At 41.2% G+C, this 22531-nt stretch overlaps 1 protein-coding gene across 1 annotated transcript in view; it reads left to right on the forward strand.

Moving 5' to 3' along the window:
* PHEX (phosphate regulating endopeptidase X-linked) overlaps positions 1–22531 on the forward strand; it is a 228224-nt gene that overhangs the window by 169201 nt on the left and 36492 nt on the right. Inside the window, exon 15 of the mRNA XM_075538878.1 lies at positions 4473–4531. Within this exon, the coding sequence (XP_075394993.1) occupies positions 4473–4531 (59 nt within the window). The remainder of the gene's footprint in view (positions 1–4472; positions 4532–22531) is intronic.

A 22531-nucleotide genomic window follows, 5' to 3' on the forward strand; every position in this document is an offset into this window, starting at 1 on the left:
TAATCCAATTATTCTGATGCTGTTCTTCATAGCATCAGACATAGCTCTTAGGTTTTCTTCAGCTTCTCTGATGTTCTTATCAGATTTTTGTGTGTGTTTGTTAAAGTCTGCTTGGCTGTCCTTTAGATCACTGATGTAGTTCCCTGCCTCCTCCAGTCGGTTGGCGAAGTCCATGAGTCTGCTACTGGTTTTTTGTTTCCTTGTCCCTAAGCTCTTGTATTTCCCATTGGTGTATGATCTTTATCTCCTCTATTATTTCATCCTTCTCTTCTGTTTTGTTTCCCTCATATCCTGTGTAACTTCAAGCAGCATTCTGAAAATTTATTTTTCTGGTAAATCGGTGTCTGCTTTTTCTATGCATGTCATTAGGTTCAAGACATCTTCTGCCATTGACTTTTGTTTCTTCTGTTTTATTGTTGAGGTCATTGGGGCTGTTTTCATTGTGTTATTTTAGAGAAGTAAGCTGTCATTTTCCAGGGAATCAAAGAGCACTGGTTCTCTCTGGGAGACTCCTATGAATACTTCTTCAAACTGCCTGCAGCTATTTGTACTATGGAATTGGCCTCCCACTTTATCCTCCTGTGGCTTCACTCTTTCCCTAATCAATCAGTATTCTGTTCCTTGGAGGGCAAGTTAGATGGCCCTCTCAGGGGATGCTGGTTGAGTTGCGACGACCCCCGAAGATGGTGCTGTATTGGGTGATCTCACAAGAAGCCGTGATGGTGTGGCCCACTGCATCTTGGGTCACCACAGAGGGCATGCGGTGGTGCCTGCTGCAACAGGAGTGCCACAGAAGGCTAGTGGTATGCTGTGCATAATTACCCTGGTAAGGTAGATTGCCATGGAGGTTGGGCAGGGGTTCCCACAGCAGTGTGTAGAATTTTGGAGTGTTGAGGCACTATGGGAGGTGGGAGGAAGTTCCCTAAGTCATGTGGGACCACAGAGGACGGGTAGGCAGCCATGCAAGCGGGATTTCCCCAGCCACATGTTAAGCACTGCAGAGGGTGGGCAGGTGGAATTTCCTCGGGGAAGAATTTGAATGGGATATCCACTGGTGGAGGGTGGGTGGGCTTTCCCCAGTCTGGGGTTACGCTGCAGTGTGAGGGCAGGCGTAAATGCTCTAGGCCAAAGGGAGTGTTTTGGAGGTTGGCATGGCATGTGAGAGAAAAGGGAAGATAAAAAGATACCCCATCCATGACCATGGGGCTGGAGGGGTTTAAACCCTGCCCTAAGGCAGCGGCAAGTTGTGGCTGTGTTGAGATAAAGCCCCTGTGCCACCTTCAAATGATCCTACCTCCCGTCTAGACAGTTGCAGGGCTAAGGTCAAACCCTAGCCGGACTCCACTGTGGTAAGTCAGAAGCCCCCAGCTTCTCAAAACCTAGTGGATCTGTGCCTACTTATCTTTATGATGCTCCTCCAGCGTGGAATTTCCCTCTTAGTAACTCTCCTGTGCTGATTCCTGTGGAGTCCCTCTTGTATGTGTTACTCGGTTGCCATCTTCCTGGAAGTCTCCAAGAATTATTTTTATAGATAAACATTTGCCATCTGGTTGATGTGAAGCATTCACTTAGAACCCCAAATTAAGCGATCTGTTATCTACCCCGGAGAGTTGTATACTTTTAATTAGTGATATATTAAAAAATTGCATTTAATAATTATTTTTAAATCAATAAAAAACTGGTAGAATGTGTTCACTCTTCATGAAAGTACCCATATAATATCCTCAGTTTTCTTCTTTGCTTATATAATATAAAATATTTAAGATCTAACTCTTAGTAGAAAATAACATACCCAATGTCTGACCTGTGTAACATACTGCACGTGTAAGATCAAGCTGTAGACCTGGCGTCCTCAAATTATGGCCCTCAGGCCACATGCTTAGGACATTTATCTGACCTTCCAGGTGTTTCGCCCCATTTGTTTTTTACTTCAAAATAAGATATGTTCAGTGTGCATAGAAATTTGTTCATAAGTTTTTTTAACTATAATCCGGCCCTCCAATGGGTCTGAGGGACAGTGAACTGGCCCCCTGTTTAAAAAGTTTGAGGACCCCTGCTGTAGACTCTTCACAGCTGGAAGAGACACCCTATTATCTCCTAATACATTAGACAAAATAGATGTTTTCTTGGCATCTTGTTTTTTTGGCCTGTTCCTGGGTTATTTGGAGCAGTGATTCAGAAAATTGCATTGGATAGACCAAATCAGCTCTAGTTTCTTAGATGTGGTGTTCTACTATGTTTCATTTATTGTTATACTAATTTATCACCCTAGTTTTAAGTAGGAGGAAAATTCAGACCCACAAATTATAAAATAAGACAAAAGAAAATATTTGAAAAAGAATGAGGTATTAAGGGACTTCCAAGGGAGGCTCTATATGGACCCATGGTGGCTAGTTGGTTATGCATTGATCTGCCAATCATAAGGTAAGTGGTTCAAATTTACCAGTCCCTCTGCAACCTTGAAAGATTTGGAAACTCATAGTGGCAGTTCTTTCCTACAGGTCACTATGAGTTATAATAGATTAGCTGGCAGTGGGTTTTCTTTTTGATATCGGAGGCTGTGTAATATATACAGAGACTGTAAGTTGGATACTACAAAACCAGAACACAGCATGAAAAGAATGGAAAAGAAAAAAAACGGAAAAGGCACATGGAAGGTGTGAGGGCAGTTTAATGTGTGGAAAAATTTAGACTTCATAGCATATTTTCATAAATATTTTGGAAATCTAATTTTTTCTTCAAATTAAGCAGTAAACACATCTGAACACATTTTAATATAGAGAAGTAGATGGATAACTCATGTTAAATATTTTAGAAGTGAGGTTGACTCCAAGTTTCTTTATAGAAAAATTCTAACATTTCTTTTAAGAGTTTCTGTGACCAGATGGAGACCTCATACCATCTTATAATAAGACTGGGACAGTTTCATTTTTAATAAAGGAGTTTGAACTCTGACAGACCGATTTTGGTTTTCATAATATTTGAATCTCTACTTATTGTACCAAACTCACTACCACTCAGGTTGTTACGACTCATAGCCACCCAATAGGACAGAGTGGAATTTCTGTGGGATTCTGAGTCTATCAATCTTTATGGGAGCAGAAAGTCTCATTTTTCTTTTGTAGAACAAGTAATAGACTCGAATAGCTGACCTTGTGGTTAGCCATCAAGCACATAATCCACTATGCCATCAGGGCTCCTTATTTATTGTATAGTAACTCTTATTTATGGCTCCCTTCATAAGGTAACAAATTGAACCTGCCTGCTCTTCAGTTCCTAATAAAGATGAAGTGATATTTGGGGAAAATTCCAAGTTCATGTAATTTACGCTGTTCAAATATATCTTTGGATCCAAGGACACTATGTGAAATATAACTTGACTTAAAGATTTAGTACAACATAAACTTCTTTAAATAAAGCCAGCTTGCGGGTCCTCTATCAGGCTAGCTAACCCTACATTAAAATATCCTGTTATATTTTATGGGTGAGCTTATTGAAGAGTGGTATATGGCATATGTTCTCTATCTCAACAACTGGAGCTGATTAGGGAAAACATATCATTTTTGGAATCGGGTCAAATATACCTCAAAAAAGTCTAATATTTGAGCCACCAAAATGTGTGTTGGCCAGTGTTATCCTCATTTTGCACTGACATTGAATTCCAGCAGGTTCAGTGACTTAACCAATACAACTTAGCTAGTTAATGTTAGCTTCCTGGATGTCACAGAATGTTAGGCCCTTAGCTGATAACTAAGAAGTTGGACATTTCAGCCTACCTACCCAGAGGTTTCTTGGAAGAAAGGCATGGCTAGTCTACTTCTGAAAACTCAGCCATTGAAAACTTTCTAGATCACAGTTCTGCAGGAGTTGCCGTGAGGCAGAATCAACTCAAGGGCAACTGATTTGCTTTGTTTTTATGTTTGATGTTAGTTGAAGAGCCTGGGCAAATCACTAGATCTTTGTGTGCTTCATTCAGTATACATTTCATAGAAACAGGTGGATACTCCAGGTCACATAATTATGCTTAACTCATCTCTCTTTACATGGTCTTCTGTTGCCCCCACTCCAAGAATTTTAATGGACAAATCACAGCCATGGAGCTGCAGCTGCCCCAACAATTTATTGAACAGGGGTGGGATATCATCTGATTATTGCATTTTCCATTTGCAAGGATGGGATTTCTCACCAAAACCCTTTAGAAGAAGCACTTGTAATTACTTCTCCCATCAAGTTAGTAACACTGAATAACCAGGCATGTTTATATATTCTCAATGAAGCATGTTCAATTTAGGATGAAATTGTTCATTAAGAAGAGCAGTAGCCCTTATCTAAGGCCATCATTTGCCCTGGAGCCCATCTCCCCATTGTTCTATGGGCAGTTGTTCATCAGTCTAAGTGCATGTTTTCGTCCTTGTCATCCTCTTGTCTGTATAATGATGATTGCCCTGCACTATTTGCTTTTATTTCTCCAGGTGGTTTACAAATCCAACAACTGTCAATGCCTTCTACAGTGCATCTACCAATCAGATACGTAAGTACCTGATTCTTGTCTCCTTGCTAGTTGGGTGCAAAATGGAAGGAGTTTTTCAGTGACTGTAATTAAGAGTAGGTTTGTTCTTTGAGTGTTTGTCAGTACAAAAAGGGTTAATTCTAGTAATATGACACTGTATGAGGCTTACTTTCCTGACATGATTGCTGAAGACAAAATGGGTACATAAGCAAATGTGGTAAAGAAAGCTGATGGTGCCCAGCTATTAAAAGATACAGCATCTGGGGGAGTGGTTCTCAACCTTCCTAATGCCTCGACCCTTTAGTACAGTTCCTCATGTTGTGGTGACCACCCCCAACCATAAAATCATTTTCGTTGCTACTTCATAACTGTTATTTTGCTACTGTTATTAATCTGGTGACCCCTGTGAAAGGGTCATTTGACCCCCCAAAGGGGTCACGACCCCCAGGTTGAGAACCGCTGCTCTGGGGGTCTTAAAGGCTTGAGTTAAATAAGCGGCCATCTAGCAGGGAAGCAACAAAGCCCACATGGAAGAAGCACACCAGCCTGTGTGATCATGAGGTGGCGACGGGGTTAGGTATAAGAAGTTAAAACACAAGCAATCAAATTGACGTGAAGGACAAAGCAAGGTCCCCAAACCCACCTGTAACATATTTGGACAGCCCCTCACAGAAGCACCACATGAAAGGGATGATAAATCCATGGTGTGGTATAGCGCTGATGAACCAAATAATTATCCTCTTTATGAATATTTCCTCCCCCTTACTATTACGGTCTTTTTTGCCACATTAATCTTCTTAGATCTGCATATATTCAGTTGTATAAGTAAGAACATTCAATACATGAAAGTCAAGATAGATAACTCTTGAAAAACAGTAACTGGAATAATTCCCTAAGGGTACTATGGGAAGGGGTTTGGGGCGGAGAGGGGGAAGTGGGAGCTGATAGCAATGATGACTGTATAACCCCACTCAAGGGGAACGAATAACAGAATTGCAGGTGAATTGATACATTGGATGGTATAAGATATGGTGTGTGTGTGTGTGTGTGTGTGTGTGTGTGTGTTAGTTAGTTCCTGGAATGTAGGGTTGGGGAGGGAGGGGAGGAAGGAGAGCCAATGTCAGAGAGTTCAAGAAGAAAGAAAATGTTTTGAAGTGAATGGTGGTAGCAATTGTAAAATTATGCTTGATCTAACTGAATTATGAATTGTTAAAATATCTATAAGAGCTCCCAATAAAATGATTAATTAAAAAAAAACTAAAACAAACAATAGCAGTAGGGTTTTGTTAAAAGCCCAGGTATGTTGATGAAAGAAGTTTACTTTCCCCTACCCACATGTCAAATTTTCCTCACTCCCTTCACTTCATACTGAAAACATAAATAGATATCGTACTGTGTTATTATCGAAGGTATACACAGCAGTTTAGGCTCAATACTCTATACAAGTTCCATACCATTGCCTACATACTTCACAGAGCATGGGCATTCTCTTTATTTCCCTTCTGGATGTTTCATTTCCATTAATCTAGTTTTCCTGCCTTTTTGCATTCTCATCTTTGTTTTACAGGAATTGTCGTCTTCTTTGGTCTCATACAAGTGATTTTTTAAAAAGGAGTGCAGTACGTGACTGGTATTTTTTCAGTGGGTTTTTTGAGCTAATTTGTTTAGCTATCAGGTGATCCGAGAGGTTAATTTCAGTTCAAGGTTTGAACAGTATCTCAACAATAGTCTCAGGAAGTCTTCTAGTTCCCACCAACTCAGTGGGACTATTTTTGGTAGGAATTTGATGTTCTGGTCCACATTTTTCTCTCATTCTATCAGGGTCCACCTACTGTTGCCCTGGTTAGAACAGTCAGTAAGTGGGAGATGGGCACCATCTAGTTCTGGTCTCAGGTGCTTGGTTATGTCTAAGAAGTACCTGTGATTCTGTTCCCTTTGTGCTTTATTATGTGTGTGATTATACGGGGACATACAACCACCTAGATGCACATGTTTGTGCATACACACCTGTGCTTGAGTGGCAAACCAGCATTTTGGATCCACCAGTTGATCCACAGGACAAAGGCGAGCCTGCTTGAGAGACCCAAAGGGGCAATTTTTCTCTGTCGTATAAGTTCACTGAGTCCGAATAGATTCAATGGCATTGGGTTTTAGTATACACATGTATGCCTACATACACACACATGCACGCACACACACACACACACACACATATATATACCTGCACATAATACTTTTGGTTGTTTCAAAATTATACATGCCAGAGAAACTACTAGCAGGCCCTTTTCTTTTGTATACTTTTAAGTGACATTTTCTATCCTCGTTAAGCTGTGTAAATATCACTCTCATATGGTGTTAACCTTTCCCATCACTAAAAATAAGTGTCGACTATCTAGAATGCGAATCGTAGTCTTCCCTCACATACTTGAAAACATAGTGATTTTTAAAATTGATTTAAAATAGAATATACACAACCACAATGAAATTGCCCATGCGCGGGAGCAAGCTTCTACTTCATCTCATAATTGTCATACTGCTTTTGTTTATGCTATTTAGTTGATTATTAGCATTGATAGGAAAAGCAAGCAGGGCAATGGGCAGATTGTAGAACTTGAAGGGACTTTGTATGTCAGAAAGAAATTTAGAAATGTTATAATTAGGCTGTCGAATGTCTTCAGTCTTTATTTACACCTATTTGGTACATACAAGTACACTCCTTGCTTTCTTGTGATATTAATTAGTTTGTCTGGTTAGCATAGTTCTGCCTTTGTCAATGAGTGTTATTGAAAGTTTTGCCCTATCACGAACCCCCATTGTGTGTGTAGTGTTCAATCACTCAATAGTTTCATCTGTACAAATCATTAACTCATGTATTTTGGTCTAAAGCTGGCCCTATTTGTATAGTTTCCTTTTCTTTTTCTTTATTTTTATTCCTTTTTCTTTCTTATATTTCCTTTTCTCGATAATGTTTTCAGTTTTATCCCATTGATGAAATTAATGACATGATCAATAGATTTACCACCTTGTGTCCCAGGGGGATGATTGATAATGCTCTCTAACATGATAATGATATCTCTAAAGTGAAACAGAGGCATATGTAAACCAAAGATATATGAATGAATTTGAGGTTCACATTTAAATCTAGCCTCCCTCTTAGAACAGTTAGTCCTTCTGACATGGCCCTACTTGATACTCACCCTCATGAAGAGATCACTGACTATATGGTGCTATAGAGCAAAGTGTGAGGAAACTAGATGGTGTGACAGTGGGAGCCCAAAAGTCATCTGCAGAGTGACTAGTTAGATTAAGCCACTGGCAAACCCCACTAGCCACAGGCAAGGATCGTGAATAGCCTTACTATCAGACAGAGATCATTGTAATCTTAATGATGCTCGATCGAACTTGATACATGGTCAGATGACCTCCCTATTGATCCAACCTGAATTTGTTCTAGGTGCAAGTATCTCTTGTGTGTTCCATGACAAAAATTTCTTCCCTGGATGCTTTAAATCTTGAGGCGGTCTTTTCTTTCTTACTCGTTATTTGATTTCTATTTTTTATTAGTATTATTTTAGTCCTACCACTTTGTTTCCATGTTGTTTTATATTGTTTCTATTGAGTTTCACAGGCTGTGAAGGACAGAAGCAGTGGACTCATAGAGACAATAAGTGATGCAAGGGTTTACAGGGGATAAGGGTGTGTGTATGTGGGGAGATAGGGAGGGTGAGGCGATTTAGGGAGTAAACAATGCATGTGAGAGGGGGGAGCAAGCATTAGAACTGATTGTGATTACCCAACTCCTTTAAAGGCGATTTAACCAGAGGGGGAACTTGCTCTAAAATTATGGTAATGCTTGCACAGTTCTTCCTGATGTGATTGAACGATCGAACTATTGAATTATATGATATGTGGATTGGGTGCCAATAAAAAATGTGCTAAAAAAAAGAAAAAACATGATCAACATGAAACTATAAAAAGCCAGTGTTAGCCAAATTCGACCTGATTGATCACAAGGTTAAAAAACTGGCCATGCAAGTCATTTTTCCTTATCTGAAAATAGATAATGGCCAATCAACATCTGTTGTATATTTAATTGAAAGAAATCACTATTGTTCTTGACTTCGTATGGAAACCCAACCAATGACAAGATAAATAGCATAATTTGGGAAGTTGTCTATATCTTCTTTAAATACTTGTATTTTGATTGCTCATGCCTATCTATTTAAAATATGTACATACATCTTTTTCTAAGTGTACCTCCTTTTTCCCCTCAATACTTTAATTTGAATCTTCTCTTTATAGTTTTTACTTAAACATATATTAAAAAATTTTTATCTCTAAATTAAACAGAAATTTGTAACCTATCTTAAATGCAGTGAAATCAAACCATTAAAGTATTAGTATTATCTGCTTTGGGGCTGAAGTTTTTATTCTTAAAACATTAGCAAGAATTAGAAACTTAGTAAAGATATGATGTTTTTGTACCATCTAGTCAGTTCTGACTCTTGTGATTTTATGCTTGAAAGATGGTGCCTGGCTCAACGATATAATAGATTCTAGGGTTTGAAAGGCTTAGCTTAAAGCAAGCAGCCTCTGAGTGAGGTATCAACAAAGAGCACATGGAGGAAGCATACCAGCCTGTATGATTTAAAAATACTGTAAATAGTAAAATCTAAACCTAAAGGGAGGGAATGGTGTCAGAGTTGACATTTGGGACCCGTGGTTTGCAGAAGGCTATGGATGATAGTGGGAGCCCCAGGTGCATTTGCAGGGTCCCCACGTGGTTTAAGGCTCTAGTGAATCCCCTTTGACCATGTCGTTCAGGGATGTGACTAGCCTTGCGATCAGAGAGCGTTGTAAAGTCAATTTTGGCAAATGTGATCAAGGTAAAGGGTAATACTTTAGTATTTGATCTCCCTTTTGATTCATTTTAAAGTAGTTTCCAACTTTTGATAGTTTCTGGTATTCTTTTGAGATTTTTCTGTTTCGTCTACTCATTGTTGATGTTTCTTTGCTTCCTGTTTGTGTTTGATTTTTGTGTGATTTAGATCACCACAGAAAAATTTCACAAATACTAGGTTTTGTGAAAAAAAATAGGGTAAAAAATAAGTGTATGGTTCTATGGAAATAAAATAGAAACACATGCAATATATTGTTTAGCAGTATATAAATTTATAGCAAACTCTAAGACATTTGTGAGAACAACGACAAACCCTTCATTTCCTACAACTCCATGGGGGCATGTCCAAAACCCAGTCTTTGGATCTCTTGTTGTCCATTTTCACTTATTCATATAATCTCATGATTCTAATCACTCTTTGCATACAGGGTATAGAATCTGTACCTTGCCCACGCCACCACCATCTCTTACCACACCCTGCCTGGACAACTATAAGAGTGTCCCTGCTTTCTATCTTTACCCATCTTCAGTCTATTCTCAATATAAGCTTACAACCATCTTAAGATATTTAAAAATCATAGCACTCTTTTGTTCAATCCCTTTATCAGCTTCTCTGCTCATTCAGAGCAAAAGCCAATAAACCTAACAATGGACTGCGTCAGTTTATGGAGCCCCAACAGTCGAAGGGGTCTTCAGAAGTGACTTTGCAATTGCGGGAAATAAAACAAGACAGAGAGCTGGGCACAGGGGCTCCATGTGCCCGTGCCGGGGGCAAGAGAGTGGATGTGTTTTCCAATGGGTATGCATAATGGGGCGCACAGATCTTTCAAAAGGCACTCATGTCATAAAGCAAACATATCACATAGTCAATGGGTAATATCATAAGCGTGTGACAAAATAAAACAGACAAGATGACTCATCATTTTGACCTAGTGCTGGTTGACCTTGAACGCCCTTGAGCCCTCCCCAGGGGAACAATCTATGATCCCCAAAGGAGGATGTCAGAAGAGAGGTTGCTGCCTTTTATGGTGGGTTGGGCTATAGAACCTGATTGCTCTCATCTACAGATGTCCTTCAGGCATCGTGAACAGCTAGGCGAAGGGATGATTCATCTTTTTTAAAAAATAAAAAAAATCATTTTATTGAGGCTCTTACAGCTCTTATAACAATCCACATACCAATTGTATCAAACACATTTGTACTTAGGCTGTGATCATCATTTTCAAAACATTTTCTTTCTGCATGCGCCCTTGGTATTAGCTCCTATTTTTTCCTTCCCTCCCCCACCCTTCCATCCTCATGGACCCCTAATAAGTCATAAATTAGTATTTTCATATCTTAAATTGCCCACTGTCTCCCTTCACCCATGTTGCTGTTGTTTGTTCCCCTGGGCTGGGGTGCTGCTGGTGGTGTATATCTATAATTGTAATCAGCTCCCTGTTTCTCCCCCTTCTCCCTCACCTCCCCCTACCCTCATGGTATGGCTACTCTCATTACTGTTCCTGAAGCATTTATCTGTCCTGGGTTCCGTGTGCTGAGAGCTCTTATCTGTACCAGTGTTCATGTTTCAGTTTAGCCGGAACTGCAAGATAGAACAGGGGTCATGATGGGGGGAGGGCGGCGTGGAGGAAGCATTGAAGAACTAGAGGAATGTTGTGTGTTCTGTTGGTGCTATGCTGCACCCTGGCTGACTCCTTCCTTCCCTATGTCCCTTCTGTGAGGGAAAGGAGACCGAAGGACTATCTGTAAACAATTCCTCTTTTATGGTAGTTCCTTTACAACTGTTCCTTAATGGAGGGTTACTACAGGGAACACATTTTTAGCCTTGATAAGGGTGTGTTTTAAAACATTTGTATCTAGGAACAATGGAGATCTTTTTCAAAATTGGGCTAGTTTTCCATGCCTGTGGCTGCAAGCATAGAAATAAGGCCAAATACACTCATCCAAGTCCTCCGTTTACCACAGGACTGAACTAACAAAACAAGATACAAAACCCACTGCTATTTAGTTGATTCTGACTCATAGTGGCCCCATAGTCCGGGGTAGTACTGCCCCTATGAGTTTCTGAGACCATAATTCTTGGAGCAGAAAGCCTCGTCTTTCTCCTGCAGAGCACCTGGTGTTTTCGAACTGCTGACCTTGTGGATTGCAGCCAAACACATAACTACTATGCCACCAGGCCTCCTATTTGCGACCAGATGGAATATTTGAACATGTAAATCTTTACAGGAGCAGACAGCCCTACCTTTCGTCTAAGGAGTTGCTGGTGTGTTTGAACTACTGACCTTGTGGTTAGCAGTTATGAAGAACTCTAAGGGCCTGCTAGCTGTCTGCCTTTATTCCCTTCTTATCTCAGAACTGACTCATTGGCAGTGATTTTGGTTTCCCCTAACTGCTCTGGTCCAGCCACACCAGACTCCTTCACGTTCCCATGGTCTGACTGACAAACCTCCCTCAGGGCTTTTAAACTTGTTTTTTCCTCTGCCATGGACAACTTCCCCAAGCCATCTACCTGGTTCCCTCTCCCACTTCCTTGAAATCTTTACTCACATGCTACCTTCTCAGGCATCTAGACCGGCCTCTGGTTGGTCAGCCAATGTGCAGGTTCGGTGGGTTCATTCTCATCTCTATAGTACTTCTCAGAATGGACAGACAGCTGGAGGAATGTGGCTGCCCTCCATGACCTGGCACCTCTACTCATTGTCACCCTCCTGTGGTTCCTTTGGGGAGTGACGGTCTCTGCCAGATTTGTGTCTGAGAGAATATGGAAAAGAAATAAGGGAACTAAGTAAATGGTGGTCATTATTGATATATTAATTTATATAACCAAGTTCTTAAATATTTAAAATGTCATACCTTACCATACATTATCACTGACTATATTATGATAATAGAAATACCCTTGCTTTCTTTTAAAAAATGCTTTACTGAGTTTTAGGGGCAAGTTGTATTCGAAGTTGGCAATTTTTGCAAAAAGGGGATCCTGGGATGGGCTTGGTTCTAAGGTTAAAGAATGTCTCCGGGTGATAGTCGATAGTCTCTTACACTCCATGCTGAGAAGTAGAGCTGCATATGTTATGTTGAAATTGATGATACTTGAGGTATTCTAACGAAAATATTTCAATATTCCATGTAGTACAATACAGTAGGTGGAGTGTTCTATTGATCAATAGCAACTAGTTTAGATTTCCCATTTTAAAAGAAAATGCTTTCTTATATAGTATTTGTTCCATGCAAATGAATACATAGAGGATATATTTAAATATAGTCTGTAATATAGTGGAGCCCTAGTGGTGTGGTGGTGATGAATTGGGCTGTGATTCATAAGGTTGGCAGTTCGAAACCACCAGCTTGCTCCTTGGGAGAAAGGGCTTTCTACTCCCTAAACAGGTACGATCTCAAGCTTCCAGGGAGACTTCCACCTTGTCCTATGGGGTCGGTATGAGTCAGCATCAACTTGACGGCAGTGAGTTTGGTTTGGGTTTATATAATATAGTAAGAAAATATGAAATATTAAATATATGAAATCAATGTGATTCTACAACCCAACGAAGACCCTGAACATAACCAGTGCTACTACATCTGCCTTTGTCCCTTGCATTCCCGTTCCTCTCGCTCAACCATAGAGGTAACTGCCATTGTGAGTTTGGTGTTTATCATTTTCTTAATTTAAAAATAAATTTGGGGACATGTTTATTACCCTATACACTATAGTAGTCGTCGTCGCTTTTCAGCTTCATGAATGGTTTAATACTCCATGCAGTCTTCAGCAAATCTGGTTGTTATTCAGCATGTCATCTCTCTGATTCAGCCACAGAGCATATGGTGGTAGGGTTTTCATCTTCACTGCTTTCTACTATCGTGCGACCACACAGGTTGTTTGCTGGTCTACTGTTGCTTGGTCTCCATGTTTTATCTTCAGTGTTTTATTTTGAGTCGTGCTGGTGGGACTACTTTTCCCCCTTAATACACACATACTTAGGTTATGTGCTTGCAAGTGGAATTCCTGGATGAGGGTATGCAAATTCTCAACTTCGCCAGATCACACCAAATGTTTCCCAAAGATGTTCCAAACCACAGCAGCATTTCCACTCTCACTCGTGTTCATCGTCCTTTGGCTTCGGGAGAGTGATTTTCACCAATCTGACGAAGGTAATGGACTAGCTTTTAGACAAGGGAAGGTGATGCGATCATCTCTTGGCCAGTGTTTCCAAACTTACTTTCAAATGGCAGTGAATGCTTACTGCTCCCTTGGGGACTTCTTTCCAATAAGAGTTCTGTCTCCAAGGATAATCCCCATTCTGCTCTTTTCTTGCCTGGGAAGAGCTGACCCTCTTTGAGGTTTACGGAGGAAGCCATTTTGGAGTAACCCAATGGTGTTTGCAAAAGCTCACGGGCCGAGGGGGTTTGGAACGTACACTTTGAAGCGCAGTGTTTTAATTAAGAGCTTCAAGCTGTCTCTATTTTCCTAATGACCACTGTTGCTCTCACTGTAAGTTACATTCCCAGGCAAGATGGCAGGGAATCCTTTGGGTGAACCTCCCTCCCCACCCCCCTTTCTGATTTTCTGGACTACAAATTAAGACAGGTGGAGTTCTTCCTTATGCAGTTCCCCATTGGATCCTCTGGGACCTCTCCCTCCCCCGCGCCCACAACCTTTTTTTCGCTTCACTGAAGAAGTGGAAAATGGTGGCGATTTTCTAAAATGAACATCTTTATTGATTACGGGCTGATTCTGACAGCATGTGGCCATCTGTTTAATTTGATTTCACATCAAAGCTGTAACTATACTTAGAAACGTGATTTATAAGAATTTCATCCTAGTTCTCATTATAATGATCTGATTTATGTCACTTACGTCTACTTTTACATGCAGTAGACACTTATATAGACAATGAAAATCTGTAGACGTGTGTGTACATACACACACACATTCATGTTGTGTGTGAACTTATGATTTTTGACTGTTAAGAATTGTGTCCCCAAACTGAGTTGTAAATCCTAACTTGTCTGCCGCGCGTACAATCCCAATTGGGAATGGATTCTTTGTAATGGCAATGAGGCAATATTAGTGTAGCGTGTGTCTTGAGTCAATCTCGTTTGACATATGAAAGACTGAACGAGTGAAAGAAATGGATGAGGAAGAAGGATGCCGAGCCTTCATCCGAAGATTGCCCAAGAACGGGACTCAAACGAGAGGAGCTCTCCTGAAGCCAGTAACTCACTGCCAATGAGTCACTGCTGACTCACAGTGGCCCTCCTCCCCCTCCCCCCTCCCCTCTCCCCGGGGGCTTCTAAGACTATAACTGTTTACAGGAGTAGAAAGCCCAGTCTTCCTCCTGGAGTCAATAGAGAAAAAAGAGAGAGAACTTTCCCTTAGGGGTCATATTTTTTCATTTGAATTTGTAGCCTGTGAGAAAGTGTTTGTTAAAGCCAACAACTTGTATTTCTGTGGTAGTAGCTCTAGGTAAGTAGACAGTGGCTATCTTTCACTGCTAGATTGCGTTTGCAGGGTGGGTCTAGCGCCTTCTTTTTCTGTCCTTGTCAAGCTAGGGTAACAGCACCTTCAGGCAGAAATTGTAGTGTGAAATAATGGTGGTTTAAATCTGCCACATGAGGAGATATACTCAGGAGCTGTTGCTGAATTTAATTATATTTGAATTAATAAGGTGTTTAAAGAGGAAAACATGGCGCCGGGGTTATTAGCCCTAACTTTCAATAACTGCAAAACTGGTTTGACTGCTTTGAGTAAGGAAATTGTGAGACAGTTGATGGGAAGACCTTGAGCTTCACTTAGTCCTTGAATGGCCTAGGGCAAGGTACTTTTCCTTCCTGAGCATTATTGTCTTGTCTCTCTTACGTGGAAGTGATCTAGCCTGAAGCATTTTTAAATTTCATTAAAAAATCATTTTATTGGGGGCTTTTACAGTGATGATCATAATCCATACATTCATCTATTGTGTTAAGCACATTTGTACATATGTTGCCATCATCATTTTCAAAATATTTTTTCTACTTGAGCCCTTGGTATCAGCTCCTCATTTTTTACCCTCTCTCCCCCACTCTCCTTCCCTCATGAATCCTTGGTAATTTATAAATTCTTATGTTCACATCTTATACTTTACCACTGTCTCATTTCACCTACTTTTCTGTTCATCCCCCAGGGGGGGAGGGTTACATGTCAATCACTGCTCTGTCCCCTCTTTCTCCCCCCACCTTTCCCTTCCCCTCCTGGTATCACTATTCTCATTATTGGTTCTGAGGGGTTTATTTATCCTGGATTCCCTGTGTTTCCTGCTCATATCTGTACCAGTGTAAATGCTCTGGTCTAGCCAGGTTTGTAAGGTAGAATTGGGGTCATGATAGTGGGGCGGGGGTGGGGGGGGGGAAGCATGAAAAAACTAGAGGAAAGTTGTGTTTAGTTGGTGCTATACTGCACCCTGACTGGCTCATTTCTTTCTTGTGACCCTTCTGTGAAGGGATGTCCAATTGTCTACAGATGGACTTGGGGTCTCCACCCTGCCCTCCCCCTCATCCAAATCAATATGATTCTTTGTTCTGTGTCTTTGATGCCTGATACCTGGTCCCTTTGACACCTCATGATCACACAGGCAGGTGTACTTCTTCCATGTGGGCTTTGTTGCTTCTCAGCTAGATGGCCACTTGTTTGTCTTCAAGCATTTAAAACCCCAGATGGTGTATTTTTTGAAAGCTGGCACCATCAGCTTTCTTCACCACATTTACTTATGCACCCATTTTGTCTTTAGCAATTGTTTTGGGAAGGTGAGCATCACAGAATGCTGGGTTATTAGAACAAAATGTTCTGTGTTGAGGGAGTACTTGAGTAGAAGCCCAATATCCATCTGCTACCTTAGTATTTAACATATAAATGTATGTACATAGATCTGTTTCCCTATTGTTGTATATATATGTACATGCCTGTATTTAGACCTCTATGAATGTCCTTTACCTATTTCTTTCCTCTTGTTCTCACTATTACGTTTAACCTTCAGCTTTCATTAATTTCTCTTGGCTATATTGCACTTGATCAAGCCCCACCAGGCATCCTGCACCCTCCTCAACATATGGTTTAGATCACTTGTTCCCTTGTCCCTGGGTTTGTTGGCGACCCCCTTCCTTTCTCCTGTTTCTCCCTTTCCTGTGTGCTCCTGGAACCATCGGTCCCATTGTTTTCTCCTCCAGAGTGTTTATCCTGCCTATCTTATCTAGATAGATATGCAAAGACAATAATAAATACAAAAACAAAACAAAACCACCAACAAAATAGAAAAGTCTATAAGTAGTTCCAGGTCTTTTTGCTGACCTTTATGAGTGTTTTCCAGTCGAATCTGGTGGGGTGCCACGCCCTTCATCCAAAGTCTATTTTTGGGAATCCTCGGAGTCTTCATTGCTTTGCTTCCCTTGCTGCTCTGTTGTACACCCTTAGTGTTTAGCCCCGGTGTGGTGGGGTCAGATTAGGCACACCTCCCGCATTGTGTCTGCACTGTTGTCCCCCATAGTGCTATGGGTCAGTGAGGGACTTTGTGCCTTGTGGTGGGGCCGACCTATGGTCCTCTCTGTGCATTGGCTGGTCCGAGCAGGAATATTAACCTTGGGGCTTGGTGGGCTGGGATGTGTTCCAGTCTCTCTTTCTCTTTCCTTCTCTCAGTTTGCTCCTGTGTGCTCTGATCAGACGTGTCCCTCTCCCCAAGCTGTAGCGTCAGTGTTGTCCTCTGTAGTGAATATTTCTGGTTGGGGGTGGGGACCCTGTAGCATATTTGAGGATTTTCATGAGATGAACTTGCTAAGGGTTCAGTTCTTTTCCAAGATTAGGGTTCGTTACAGGATGAACATAGAAACCTACAGGGATTAAAAGTATAATAAAACATTCATCACGTGAACCATTTCTAAATAAGAGTTCAGTGACATTAATTACATTCGCCATGTTGTGCAGCCATTGCCAGCATCCATTTCTAAGTGTCCCGCATAGGAACTCCGTTACTCGTAAGTAATAACTCACTTCCCTCCAGCCCAAGCCCCAGGTAAACATTTATAAACTGTTATGTCTATGTACTTACCTACCCTGCCTTGCCCACTCCTTTCTAGCCAAATCCAACTCATAGTGAGCTTACAGAACAGAGTGGAGCTCCCTAACAGTGTTTCCATGACTATATGTCCTTATGGATGCAGACTGCTTCCTCTTTCTCCAGCAGCATTAATGGTGGGTTTGAACTGCTCACCTTTTGGTTAGCAGCCCAACACTTAACCCACTGTACCACTAGAACTCCTTTACACTTACTTAAGATGTAGAAAGTTTTCTGTGTGTTAGCTCTCAAAAGATTTACAAAAGGTAAACAAGATTTTTCTATATGAAAACTCTGTCCCCAATTCAGAAAACTGTTTGAGTATTTGGTGATACCTTCTTTCCCTTAGAAATCCTCACTCCTGAGTATATACCTAGATCAATGGATTGCCACTAAAAGGCAGGCATGGGGCGCGCTCAAAGCAACTTCCTAAGAGAAAAATCCTGGGGATAATCTACTGTCCACCAACAGAGGCTACCTGAGCACACTGTGATATATTCATAAAGTTGAATATTACACTGTGTGTGCATCGCACCATACTACCGGCGAATGCCTTGGCTTATGATGGAATTACAGAACCCAGAGACAAAGGAATGCATAATGTATGATTCCATTTATAGACAATTCAGAAACTATGCGATAGCAATGAACATCGTGGTTTTTCTTCCAGTGGGATGGACTGGGAGTGAGCTGGAAGCATCTCTCTCTTGATCTGGAAGGTAGTTGCACGCACAATTGATAGGTGTGTAAAGATTCATTTGCTCCACTCATAAGGTTTGTACACTTTATGTTAAGAAACATCTCAACATAGTGTTCTTGTCCTCCAAGAAACAATTCGTTTTCATTTTCCACAGAAACATTTTGGGACCTGTGTGTAATGTGCATGGACTTTTTTGATGTATAAATAGATAGCCTTGGGCCAAGCCTACAGAGGTATCGTCCAGGGATTGGCAAACTTTCTGGAAAAAGCCAGACAGTAAACATTGTTGTTTTGTAGGCCACACAGTCTGTTGCAATTTCTCCATCTTCCATGGCAGCCATACACGATCCATAAAGGAGCCATCTTGACTATATTCTAATGAATACAAAGCATAGGAAGCAGGCTGGCTTTGGTTCCTGAGGCTGTTGTTTGCCAACCCTTGGTGACAGGATATGGTTCAGAGAGCTCTCAAGTGGTCAAACTGGCTTCCTTCAATCTTTGGATCGATTCAGGTGGTGGTAGCTAGAGGTAGAGTGAATAGCTCACATTTGGCTTTTACTTCTAACATGGACTGATCTTTAGAATAAAATTCATTTCACGTGTTCAGTATTGAATGAATATCTACAAAGCACCTCATTTCAATATTCGTTTGTATTTTCCCTATACCTCAAATCATATTAGGGAATTATTTTAAGAAAATAAATTCTGGCTTGCCAACACACATGGCCTAAGGACTAAAATTGATGATTTTATTAACCTTGTTGTCATACACAAGGGATTTGGTTGCTGGAGTTTAATCACAGATATTCTGCTAAAGAAGATAAGCCTTTGACCAGAGGCTGGGCTTATGCTGGCATCAACCTGTAGAGTTAATCCTAAAATCAAGAAAAAAGATTTGCTTTGCTGTTAAGGAAGCGACTGTCTCTAACTGGAAAACTTTCTCATATTTAGTTGGCTTTGCCTGGAGTCATGAAGTGGAAGCCAAGTTGCAAATACTCACCTGCAACCCTCTATTGATGTGGCAGAAACTTTAACCTCAGAATCCACTTGACACTCCTTGTGGGGATCTGGGGAACTAAGCCTCATATCTAGAATATGGGCATATTCTTCCAGTTTGGGAGCCAGACGAAAACGTACGAGGTCAACTAATCCCAAGTCCTCATTATGACATCCTGAGATACTTGGCAGTTTCCGCCATGAACTCAGTAGTTACAGGGTTCTTAATGCCAGGACACAAACTGGACGTTGTGGAGATGAGAGCAGGAAGACTGATATGTGGACCTTGTCGGCCATGTTGAGGAACAGGTCAGACGACCTACTATAGTTGCCTTTGGGAGACAAGGAACTTAAGTGTTGATTCCTTAAATTGAACAGTGGTTTATAGAAGGGAAAGACTGAGACTACTTAAGATTCTTGCAAATGTTTCAGGAGGGATGGAGAGAGCCTAAACTTGAGGTAGGGACAGGAAGCAAATGAGTAAACTCTCAGAATATTGTTCTCAAATAAGTGCTTAGTGATAATACATAGTGGCCAATTTTCAACTTTTCCATTGAGGCGGTGAAGGGCTCCCATAAAAGGGACATTATATCATTGCTTTGTACAGTTACTCTTTGAGAAACTTTAACATATCTCCAATCCGTCCAATAGCTTGATGAGCTTGGTACTCTAGACTCATCTGAGACTCAGAAGAGACTAAGTAACTTGCAAATTCAACTAGTAAATTATCGGTTACCTGATTGCATACTCTTAATCATCAGGCCATACCATTCCACACTGGGTAAGACAGGTTGTGAGAGCTACATACGATGATGTATGTTCTATGATCTTTCACCAATGGCAGCATTGTTATCGCTTTGCTATGGAAACAGGTTGTAGGGTGTGGAGATAGTTGGGAGGTATGTCAGAAGGTCAGATGACCCTGCTGATTCCATGCCTACCTATACGGTGGCATTGAGCAGTTCATTCATTAGCACCTATAAGAGTGCAGCTCTTTGGCTGGGCCTGTGAGCTCCTTGTATCTTTGGATTACAGTGGGGTGTGGAGGGTGATTATTTGAGAGATACCATAAGCTACCTTAAAAAGAATATGTGTATTCTCCAATGAGGTATTCTTTTTTTTTAAACGTTTTATTAGGGGCTCATACAACTCTTATCACAGTCCATACATATACATCAATTGTATAAAGCACATCTGTACATTCTTTGCCCTAATCATTTTCTTTTCTTTCTTTCTTTTTTTCCCCCTTTTCTTTTTTTACATTTTATTAGGGACTCATACAACTCTTATCACAATCCATACATATACGTACATCAATTGTATAAAGCACATCCATACATTCCCCGCCCCAATCATTCTCAAAGCATTTGCTCTCCACTTAAGCCCTTTGCATCAGGTCCTCTTTTTTTTCCCCTCCCTCCCCGCTCCCCCCTCCCTCATGTGCCCTTTGTAATTTATACATCGTTATTTTGTCATATCTTGCTCTATCCGGAGTCTCCCTTCCCCCCCTTCTCTGCCGTCCCTCTCCCAGGGAGGAGGTCACATGTGGATCCCTGTAATCAGTTCCCCCTTTCCAACCCACTCACCCTACACTCTCCCAGCATCGCCCCTCACACCCTTGGTCCTGAAGGTATCCTCTACCCTGGATTCCCTGTGCCTCCAGCCCCCATATGTACCAGTGTACAACCTCTGCCCTATCCAGCCCTGCAAGGTAGAATTCGGATCATGGTAGTTGGGGGGAGGAAGCATCCAGGATCTGGGGGAAAGCTGTGCTCTTCGTCGGTACTACCTTGCACCCTGACTGACCATCTCCTCTCCTAAACCCCTCTATGAGGGGATCCAATGAGGTATTCTTAAAACAAATTTACTAAGAGCTTTAAAAAGTTTTCTCGAGTGAGCTGAAAATAAGTAATGGACAAGCACAGAGTTTGAGAAATTGGCAGACGATAGACTCAGCCAGGTTGTGGGACACCTATTACAAGTGTGCTAAGATGGTCTTTATCTTGGTCTAGTTACAATCGGGGAGCACTGATACAGTCCCCGAGTTCTTGAGGACCTGATTAAGGAGGTAGCTAAGCCTTGTCTTCTGAGTAGTGCCAGGGGAGGACAAAGGTGCCTTGCCTTGGGGATCAGTGCAATTTTATAGGCACAGTAGAGGCATAGACTATACCCACAGGGCAAGTGCCAGGATGGATGCCTTTAGGGCACCAATTCTCCACAGGTAAGGCATTTCAGGGCAGGATACATGCTATTGCAGATATAGGGGACTGGGCAGGTTTGTTGCAAGAAGGGTGGCAGAAAGCACAGAATGATGGTCAGTTTTAATCTGATTAAAGAAGGTGGGGCAAGTCAGGGCGGAAGGATCACTGGAAGCAACTTGGCTATAAGCTCCAATGAAGTGAACCTCAAACTCAGTTGATTTTTGACTCATCACCAGTCGATTCCAATTCATCGTGACCCTACAGGACAGAGTGGAACTGCTGCATGAGGGCTTCTGAGGCTGTCACTCTTCACAGGAGCCGAGTTTCCCCTGAGGAGTGGCTGTTGCATTCAAACCTCCAACCTGACGGTTAGCAGCTCACTGAACCCACCGTGGCAGGTGATTTGCAGGCACCTGGAAAACAGCCATGGTTTTCAGGAGAAAAGGAAGTCAGGGAGCAACCCCATCCATTCATGTTGGTGCTCACGGTTGCACTTACTCTCCCTTTAAAATCATCCCTTGCCTTTTACGTGAATTATAATACTTGTCACAGTACCATATCTTTAAAAATAATTAACATGCCCATGTAAAGAATGCACTCACACATTAGAACAAGGAAATGATGAAGTAAAACGTTTCCAGGAGTAAGTTTCAGCCTCATTCACTCATTCTTGCATGACACAAATAATATATGTTTTCTGTCCTTTTGTCAGAAAAGAAATGGTCCAAAAATGTTACATTAAAACATAACTGCATAGAAAATGTGTATATCATGGTCACAAAGTCACTGATGAAGTTTGCTAGTCCCCTGGTAATCAAAAAATAAATTATCAAGTTCATGATCATAGCATATTAGCGTAGCAGTTGAGCATAAAAACCTTATCAGATTGTCTTAAGTGAAACCATAAGTTTTAGTTAGATCTGCTTATTGCATAGTATGTTTTCTCAGTGCCAACTGAAGTCAGTAATATGTTAAAAAATGGACATTGCACACTCACAGGAATAGTGCCTGTGGTGGGGGTTGCACTTCTGACGAAAACATATGTTATGGGCGATAAATATGGCAAAGGCCAAACTCAATAGCATCAAGTCGATTCCAATTCTTAGCGATCCTACAGAGCAGAGTAGAACTGCTCTCGGG

Source organism: Tenrec ecaudatus, chromosome X (assembly GCF_050624435.1).
Source record: "Tenrec ecaudatus isolate mTenEca1 chromosome X, mTenEca1.hap1, whole genome shotgun sequence".
Classification (NCBI taxonomy): domain Eukaryota; kingdom Metazoa; phylum Chordata; class Mammalia; order Afrosoricida; family Tenrecidae; genus Tenrec; species Tenrec ecaudatus.